Source organism: Nomascus leucogenys, chromosome 4 (genome assembly GCF_006542625.1).
Source record: "Nomascus leucogenys isolate Asia chromosome 4, Asia_NLE_v1, whole genome shotgun sequence".
Classification (NCBI taxonomy): Eukaryota; Metazoa; Chordata; class Mammalia; order Primates; family Hylobatidae; genus Nomascus; species Nomascus leucogenys.
Genome location: NC_044384.1, coordinates 78,054,185 through 78,063,765, shown reverse-complemented (window position 1 = coordinate 78,063,765; position 9,581 = coordinate 78,054,185). Strand labels below are relative to the sequence as shown.

The following is a 9,581-nucleotide window of genomic DNA, read 5'->3' as shown; positions in this document are numbered from 1 at the left end:
AGCCCCAATTAATTAAATTAACTTGGTCTCCCAATCCATGATCTTGAGTTTTAATTGATAAGTATAAAATAAATGACACACTTGAAAATTTATGGATTCACATCGCACCACCAGTACATGGCCTTTTCCATTAATGTCCACATTGACCAACCTTTCATACTACGTGTGGTTCTTACAAGAAATTAAAAGCAGAGCCTGCCCCTTTGTTGTGCAGCACAGAGGCTTTACTGTATAGTTTCAGTCTCTGGTATCTCTAGTAGGAACAGAGTAGGCCTCACCCTCTCCTCATGACTAAGTCCAGAAAATTTGAGGTGAAAGTTTGATGACTTTTTAACTTTAGTATTCCACTCATTGTCCACAAATGCTTGGGTTACACTGCCTGCATCACTAATTAAAAGTGAGGTAACCTGGTATAAGCTGTGCCCAACCCAATATTCAAGAACATTTAGTGAGCACTTTAAAACCAGGTTGTATTACTAAATATCCCCAGCTTCCAAAGTTCAGAAGTTTGGCGGGCCTAATCATTTTCCAAAATGGAATCTTAAGATCTCCAGCTGCCCTCTTCACTGCCAAGTATGAACAATAAATCCTGACTTTAACGCTAAAATTTGCAACTGGCTTCTGAGGACATCTAACAGCAGCTGTTTTCCAGCGATGGGAATAGATTACATGGATGCATCTTCCAACACTCTGTGACAAAGAGGTGCAGTGATTCATGATCAAGCCTCTAAAGTGAAAGGCACATAGGCTTTACAAGAAGAATGATCTGTGTGCAAACTCAGTGTGCCACTTGTTAGCTGTGTGAGCTTAACCAAATCTCTGTGAGCCTGTTTTCTCATCTATCGAATGGGAGTAACACCACCTTGCTCACAAGGTTGTAAACGCTGTACATAATATACATAAAGACGCTTGGCATATTGCCTTAATATAGAAGATAATAAAAGTTAGCCATTATTATTCTTATTCTCTAAGAGTTTAAATCAAACAAAGAGTCTGATTTTAAATTGAATCTTCTCAGACCGAGTCATCCAGAACTAGAATTAACATAGGTATATTCTGTCTGTAAGGCTGTTAAATGCCTGTAGAGGTTACTTAGTGGGTTAGAAAGGTTAGAACCCTGAAGTGGAAGGACGTTGTCCCTGCTCCCACTCTCTTACACCTGCAGCACATGCATGCGCACACACAATCACACCCCCCGGGCTAAACTTGTATGCCCATTTGTGTAAGTCTCCAATGCTACTTGATGAAAATGCCTGTAGTCCTTCAACAGGCTGCAGGTGGTCAGAGAAAAAAGAAAGAAAATGCCTGTAGTCTTAACCGTTTTAGAAATTTAAGATGGGAAAGCGAGGCCCCAGGGAACTACGCATATTCCATTAGAAGAGAAAGCAAGGAAGAGAACGGACTGCTACATTTTCTTGTTGTTAGCAATGTAATGGCTCCCACGTGCTGGGATCCCAGTCTGATGAGAAGAAATGACACGAAGGTCATGGATGGACCTTACTGTCCACTGTGAAAGCTCCTGCAGCACCTTTAGGCCCCACAGCTTCTTCTCAAAGAGACCACCATCTCCAACACTAATAGGCATCCCATCAGCCTCATTGCGGGGGATCTTGTATTCCAGGAGTATCATTAACTCCTCTATCTGGTATGCAAAGGCAGCGACTTGAAGAAGAAGAGCATGTATAGCTTGATGAAAGTCACCTTCGGTTGGGGTAAAATGCACCTGCTGGTCTTCTAAAAGCCTGGCCAACAAAACATGGAAGGTACGATAAGCTTGAAGGTTCTCTTGGAGTCGCTCTGCCTCGGTCAGCTCACTCCACTGATCAGTGCTTGCCACTGGCACCCCATCCGCAGAGTCCAGGTTGATGTTCTTGTTCAGGCCCTGATGCTTCACCTGGCCGAGGATACAGGAAAACACCACATCTTCGGTAATCACCCCAATGTCCTTAAATCACCCCTAAATTTCATACAAAATCTCACCCACCTCCCTGGCCAAGGATCCAAGTTGTAAAGTAAATAATATGTCTACAGTAGGAACTCTTAATTTGGGCTCTATGACTGGGCTTTAGAAAGACCCAATACTCCCTGAAACTGAGTACCTATGGATTTTTCTTGGAAGAATGTTCAGATTTCATTGAGTTCTAAAGGTTGAAAACTGATTTAGAAGAATTTTTCCTTCTCACTTCAAACTCTTTCGGTAACTGGAATATTTTAATCATATTCAAGTATTTTTAAACATACTTGTAAAAGACACCGGCCACAACTAGGAAGACCTGGAATATTGCCATTGTAGAATTTCTCTAACTTCCCTCTCCCCATTGAGCACTCCCAAAGAGTCTGATTTCCGTCTGGTGAGGCTGTACAAAGATAAATCAGTTCTCAGAGAGCCTAAATTCAAAACCCTCCACAGGGGTTGGAGTATTTCCACAGCATATCTCAGGTGGAAATTGATGGGGATCCCCTTACTGTTAGAAGACAAATCTGGAACTCCAGAGTTAGCTCAAGAATTCGACACTTCCACAAGTTTCCAATCAATCTTCCAGGAGATCCTTTTGATAGCTTACCTTTCTCTTTAGACACACTCTACTTTTGATGCAGAATACTAAAAGGTGGGTGGCTAATGCTATATAGGAGAAATTGGTAGGATTTACAAATTCCTCCGACGTTCATAGTACTCTTCCTATCCCATTAACCTTTCATTTACATAGCTAAAAAATTCAGAACAATGGCTATGAAGAACCGAGAGGGACCATGGCTAATCTGTTCTAGTAGTATTCAGAATATATGCAAACAAATTTGGAATAGCCTCCAAGACATATAAGCCAATCCTATCTAGAATTCCATATATATTTTCTCATTCAAGTAACATATCTCCTAAACAGCCCGGAGGAAGAAAATAAGGTCACATGGGTTTCCTCAAGGGAAGGGCCCATGTCAAATAACCTATATGAATGACTATATGATTAGAGCTTTCACAATTGGTAACAGAGCTGATGCATGATGGTAAGTTGCTGGATCAAAAAAGATGAAGGGAAAACAGATAACAGCAAAATAGGCAACTTACATAAGATTCCATAAGAGCAGTCAGGTCTGAACGAATCTTCCTTGCTAGCCAGATAGAGCGGCTACAGAGGTCCCGACGGTGAGGGGTCAGCGGTGAATGCTCTGTGAAAGCCATCCCTTAACTCAACTGTCCCAGGAAACAAGTGAGCTGGGTTTATTTCTGTCTACACTGGTCCAAATAAGAAATGTGACTCTCAAAGACTAAACCCACTGGGCATTCTCTACTAATGGGATTGTGCACCCCACCCCCACCCCCTGCCTGACTCAGAGGTGGTAGCAAATTCCTGGCTGTGGATTTTTGTGCCTGTGGAATCAAAGGGCCCTTTTTAATCAGATTTTTTTTTCCCCTGCAGCGTCTGCCTCCATCTCTCTCCTCCACTCAGTACTTAGCACACTTGTTTCTATGTCATTGTTTTGCTTTTGCACTTAGCAACAAGGTCACTATCATACCAATCCTCATGGCACTCCTGCCTAATGTAATCTATTTCATACACACTTAGAATCAGTTCATTTTATTATCATTCTCCCTTATGCTTCCCATGTCTTTTTTCTCATAGGTTGGCGAAATGTTCATTCAATGAAATTGATACAGCTGCCATTTATTAAGTATCTACCATGGGTCAGTGAGCTAAATATTTTAAAGCAATTCCATTTTATCTTCAGAATATTTCTGAGGTAAATGTTATTTCTCCATATAAGAAACTGAAACTTCAAGAAATAACATGCACAAAATCAAGTAACGACGCTTGAATTTAAATAGAAATCTGATTCCACAGTTGTCTCTCCCACTGACTTTCCAATTTCATTTTCTGTTTAGGTAGTTCACATTTTGTTCAAGAAACAAAGGATGTGTGAAGTAAGTCCTTTAAAAACATAGCATTTTTTCACTCCTATCCTTAAGTACTTTTTAAAGGTAATTTAATTTATACTTAAAAATCAAGCAAGGAAGCATCTCTAATTTCAATCATGGTGCCTTCCTGGTAGCTACATAGGAGGAGGAAGGTACTGTTTAGGCCTGTTCTCTTCCAAAGAACAGGAAACACCCAGCGCTAACTTGGTAACATTTCTAAAGCAGTCTCACTCAAGTGACAACATGCTTTCCTTTTTTCTCCCCTACCCAGTCATACCACAGGCTTCTTAAAATAAGAGAATGAGCTGGGCTTTGAAATGACGGTATAAGAGTTAAAGGTACTGGGAGGGTTGTCATTCTATTGCATTTAACTTAGAGAATGACGCCTATTGGGTAAGTGCTAAAAGTTTCATCCTTAAATGAAATAATTAGCTTTCATTATTTATATCACAGATATTGTCAATAAGCTGAAACACATACCATCTTAGAAGCACACTTATAAAAGTAAACAATAAATGGGAGATGTAAGAGAGCAGCCTGGGCAGCTATCACAGTACGGCTTTTGGAAGGCAGAAGGATTATAGTTTTTTCTTTTTTAAAATAAAAATCAGTACTTGATATAAACATTCAATTTTGAGAAGAAGTATTGATATTAAATGCTATCAAGGTTTTGTCATTATCAGGGTAAAATTAACCTCACATAATCCTTCATGTTGCACCTACTAGGTTAATATGGCCAGTTTTCCTAGGAGGCAGTTGTCAAAACATCAAGATTTCTAAGTTTGCTGAATAACAGAATCATGTTATTTCAGCATTAGAAATCAAGAACTAAACAGTCAAAAATTAACCACCTGATTCTCAACAAAAGCAAACAATAGTATGCCCCACCTAACACCTGTTCTGAGGGCATTTGGTTTGCTTAGCAGCATCACATGTTTCACCCCTAGGATAACTGTAACTCAGTACAACCAAGGAAGACAAGTTGCTTCCATGAAGACAACTTTTATTTTTCTTTACATATTTATTTTTAATATGCCTTACCTAGATTAAGAGAAAACAAAGATTTGAAAAGCAAAGTATCCCTTTTATTATAATTTCTTTTTACATAACCTTTTCAACCTATATTCAGGTAACTACCTGTCTCTCCCATGAAAGGAGAAGGGTCCTGCACATTACAACAGGCAAAAAAGGCTTTTAGGAAATAAAATATTTTAAATTGATCCATTACATTTGTTCAATCTTCTTGAGTACATTGGAAAGTGGGAAAAACACAAAAGGAGAAAAAAATGGTATTTCAAACAACCAGACTATAATAATCTTAGTTAGATTGGTAGTACACTCATTATACTTTTTCCCCAAACAGGTACAAAGGAGGTTCAAGTGCTCTATGTGGATGCTAGTCTATACCTCAATATTTTTATTTTACTCCCAGTACTCCCACGGCCATGGCCAGTGTTTGCCTAAACTCTCTGAAGCATACCAAGGAGTCTCAATTATGCAAAATAACCTTGGGCAACCACAAAGAAGAGGGATACACATCTCCCAGAAATATTAAATAGTTGTATCTCAACTACAGTTTCCAAATTTAGAACCACCAATTCAAGATGCAAATATGCAGTGGGAAGAGTTATTAAAAAGGTAACAGAATTTAGATTAAAAGATTAAAAGAGCTCCCTGGAAGGACAATGAGGCATATGGAGCAGAAGGGAAAGCAGGGAAAGGGCTGAGATAGTTTAATTACACCAACTCTTCACTATGCAGCATCCCTTTATCAAAAGGAAAAATATAAAGTCCATAAAAAATATTTTAGTATTGCAAACTGCTGCAATAATTTATTGTAGGCAAATGGTAGCTATAAAGAGGGTCCTTGACCCCTATAAGAAAAGAAAAAGTACAGCAAGTTTCTAATTAGTAGAACTAACCAGTTGTTTTTTTGTTGGGAGAGTGGTATAGGAAAGGAGAATACATTTTCTCCCATCTCAGAAAGACTTTTAAAAATGCAGTTTGCTTTTGTGTAGGTGGCTAAAATATCTGATGACTAACCACTGCAAATGAAATTTATGGAGACAAAGGGTAAGTGTGACAAAAAAGCTAAGTGTGGAATATAGATGCTAGCTAGTCAAAGAGTATAAAAGGGACCTGAGAGGAGGACAACTTCTTTGTAGATTCATCTAATCAATCTTGTATTTTCAAATATAGTCAAGATACCAAAGTCAACTCCAAAACATTTTGGCAGGAAAGCATATTCTACATCCCTTCTATCTTTATTCCATTTTCTATCCCCATATTATGGAGAAATGGCAAATCTGCAACACTCTGAAAAGAAACAATAGCGCATTTGAGACTGGTGATTGTAGGTGTCTCACTCTCTATTCCCTGGCATCCCAAATGCTGACACTAGTGGGTATAAAGTAAGCCTCTTTCAGAAATGACATTTTGTTACTCCTCTTTTTGAGAAAAAAGAATTCTTTAAAAAAACTGATAAGCTATGTTTGTGAAAAACAATCTGTTCTTTTTTTTTATCTTTTTTTTCCAGCAAAATGTCATTCTTTCCAAGAGCCATCATGCATTTCTGACAATAAACAATGAGTAGGGTAAGCCTTCGATTCTAGCTTCTGAGGCACACAGGATAGGAATTACTCTTTACCTGAAGATGAGCCAAAATAAGATTTGGGGCTTCTGGTGGTATGACCTTGCACAAAAACACTACCTTTTCTCTCCAGTGAACAGCAATATGCAATCTATTCCCCAACACAATCTCTATCCCAAAGAAATTGTGATTCCCAGAATTTTAGGTGAAAGCCAAAGCAATTATTATATAGGATTATTAACTTTGGCTATTGAAGTTTTTCCTCTTCTGAAGTGTTACTAAAGGGGAAACAGAGCAGTTTTCTTTGACTTAAAATTTTAGGACTCATAGACTTTGTTCCTTCACTAACAGCAGTGTCCTTCACTAACAGGGAGCTGGAATGAACTGATGATAAAGCAAAGCAAAAAACAAAAAGCAAGGAGCCAGAGATGGGCCCCGAGGGAAATGTAAGGAAATGGTAGGGACAAAAAAAAGGAAAAGAAACAAATTCACAAGAAACAATCATCTATCTGTAATTTAGATTCTGAACAACCCTCCTCATCCTCTCAAAATTCTTAAGTCTCAACACTCTAAAAATCTCAAAGAGCATACTAGTTACCACGAACCTAACATTCTTCCCTAAAAAGGCTTCCAAAAAAGCACTAGGCTATTGTAGTGATTTTGTTAGTGCTGAGGACCAGCTTTCTTTAAAGGCCACTGGAGAGCTATGATTTCAGAGGCTGGCTGTGCTTCTTCAACCCTAAGTCTTGCCTTCAAAGTACCTGTTATGGAAGGGATCCCATGTCAAAATAATCTAATCTCTCTCTCCCAGCCCCACAAAATATAGCAACAAAGACTCCAAAAAAAAAAAAAAATCAGACTTTCTGTTAATAAATAAGGAATCTCAGGTTCCACAACACAAAAACACACATGTTCAAAGTGCAAATTTCTGCCATTAGCCTGGGACTTTTCTCATCGTCTCACTGATACAGAGCCCTGTCTTACAGTCAAAGAGACTGTGTAGAGGGCAGCCCCCTCCCTACTGGGAGCCTGCTTCCAAGCAAGTGAGCACCATTGAGAGCCATATGGAGGGTTGGGAGGGGGACTGAGATGCTGGGATCAAAGAGGAGGGAGGTGGTCCCCATGTATCCTTCCTTTCTGAAACCCAGTGGGGAATAAAGGAAGAGGGGATGAGAGATGTGTGCTGTTTTAACAGCTCACCCTGCTAAGGGGCCCTAAAGTGCCAAGTCAAGCTGCCAGCCTCCAGAGATTAGAATTCTATGGTACTTGAAGATAAATGTGCCGCAGAGGGTAGGAGCCAGAACCATGGGCCAGCAGTAGAGGAGGAGAAGGGATTTAGAAGACAGTAATATACGATTAAAAGTTAAAAGCTGATCCAGAGCACACCAGAGTTACAGGTTGGAAAGGGGGATCTGCCGATGAGCAGGAAGTCTGCTGATGGCTGGAACCGAGTATGAGAATAACCCTCACTTTAAGAGCTGCTGCTGCTTCTTTTTTGTCTACCTTTCTGGTAAAGACAACATCAATTTTATAAGGGGAGCAATAGAGGGAGAACAGGGGATGGGGATTGGGGAGGGGTGGAGGGTGTATGTATGTGTGTGCTGTGATCCACAATGGAAAGAGCAGGCCCTTCAGTTATTTCACTAGATTTTAAATGCTTTAGATTTTTTTTTTGTCCTTTTTAACTTTTAAATACAAAGTCTGAGCTGTCCCATGCCTCCACTAAGGTCCGGTAGAGTCTGAATCTTCAATCAGAACCTCTGTGGTAGCACCGAGTATATCTGAGTTCATAACCAGCCCTTCAGTGCCTCCACTGCTGCCGCTTCCCACAAAGATCTTCCCATCAGCCATCAGGCTCACCCGTTCCGTCCCACTGCAGTATGACTTTGACATCCCTTCAGCTTCTAACAGTAGGCACTCTCCAGAGGTTGAGTTTCCCAAAGGCTCAGGAAGAAGAGGAAGACCTTGACCATCTGAAGGCTGCGTCAGGGACTCTGGGTTAGTGCCCAAGATATCTGTGCTGGTGATGAGGGCGCCTGCATTGGCAGCCAGAGCTTCTGCAATCAGCACCTCAGGATGGCTTTTTGCCTTGTGTGCCACTACGCTGTCCTTCTTCTCAAATTTTTTGCCACAGATATTGCAAGAAAACTGGTAGAAGGAGTCTGCATCATGTTTCTTCATGTGCCAATTAAGAGATGCCTTTTGTCGACAAGTAAATCCACAGATCTCACATCTAAGGAGAGGAGAAAAGGAAATGGCTGATCCAACAGAGAAATAAAGAGTGCTCTTATCCAGGATCAAGGTTTAGAGTTTAGAGCATATACACATATATACACACACACAATAATCAGTAACATACTTCTTTTGAAGGATTGGGAAATGTTACTAGATGGAAAACTAATCTGATCTTCTTCTGTTTGCCTGAAAAACAGAGGGAAACTAAGAAAAAGGCCTCTAACTAATGCCCCAATCAATATCCACTCATTTATTTGATGAAAGTAAACAGCAGTGGCAACTAATATGTTTGTAAAGCGGCAAACCTTCAAGCAGGGCATATATCCTTCTCACCCAGATGTTCACCAGTAAATAATACTCACTGTAATGGCTTCTCGCCAGTGTGAATCATCCGGTGCACTGCCAGATTGTGGGAACTCTTGAAGGCCCGAGCACAATATTCACAGATATAATCCCTTTGATCTATGAAGAAAATACTGCGGTTAGTGTTCTATTTAGATACCCTGTAAGTATATTCCCTTACAGTAAGTAAGCAGATGATGGGGCAGGCAATATAGAGTAAAAGCAATGCTGTTTTCAATGTATAAACACTTTGGGTAAACAAAATTTAAAAAAGAAAAATATTGCTTTAAAAAAAAAAATCCAACATTCAGTAGCATAAGGACCTGTTTAAAAACAAAAACAAAAACAAAAACAAACAAACAAACAGAAAAACTAGATAAAAATATAAGAAATGGAATCCTAATCTCAATTTTACCACTAATCCAGGTCTTGGATACCAAGTGTTTAGCAAGTAAACAACTATATTTTCCATATATTTTACTCCTTAAAACAATTTTTTCC

At 39.5% G+C, this 9,581-nt stretch overlaps 2 protein-coding genes across 3 annotated transcripts in view; both read right to left on the bottom strand.

The window, feature by feature from the left end:
* Positions 1–202: 202 nt before the first annotated feature.
* CNTF (ciliary neurotrophic factor) lies at positions 203–4,546 on the bottom strand. The gene is made up of 2 exons (XM_003275343.2): positions 3,065–4,546; positions 203–1,894 (listed from the first exon to the last, which is right to left on the bottom strand). The coding sequence occupies exons 1-2, from the start codon at positions 3,176–3,178 to the stop codon at positions 1,406–1,408; spliced, it is 603 nt and encodes a 200-aa protein (XP_003275391.1). The 5' UTR covers positions 3,179–4,546; the 3' UTR covers positions 203–1,405.
* Positions 4,547–4,899: 353 nt separating this feature from the next.
* Positions 4,900–9,581, bottom strand: part of ZFP91 (ZFP91 zinc finger protein) — a 42,733-nt gene continuing 38,051 nt past the window's right edge. Inside the window, exons 10-11 of one of the 2 annotated variants that reach the window (XM_003275342.4) lie at positions 9,101–9,200; positions 4,900–8,736 (exon numbers count right to left, since the gene is read on the bottom strand). In XM_003275342.4, coding sequence (XP_003275390.1) covers positions 8,226–8,736; positions 9,101–9,200 — 611 coding nt within the window. In that variant the 3' untranslated portion in view covers positions 4,900–8,225. The remainder of the gene's footprint in view (positions 8,737–9,100; positions 9,201–9,581) is intronic. The other variant, XM_012498696.2, reaches the window with a different exon arrangement.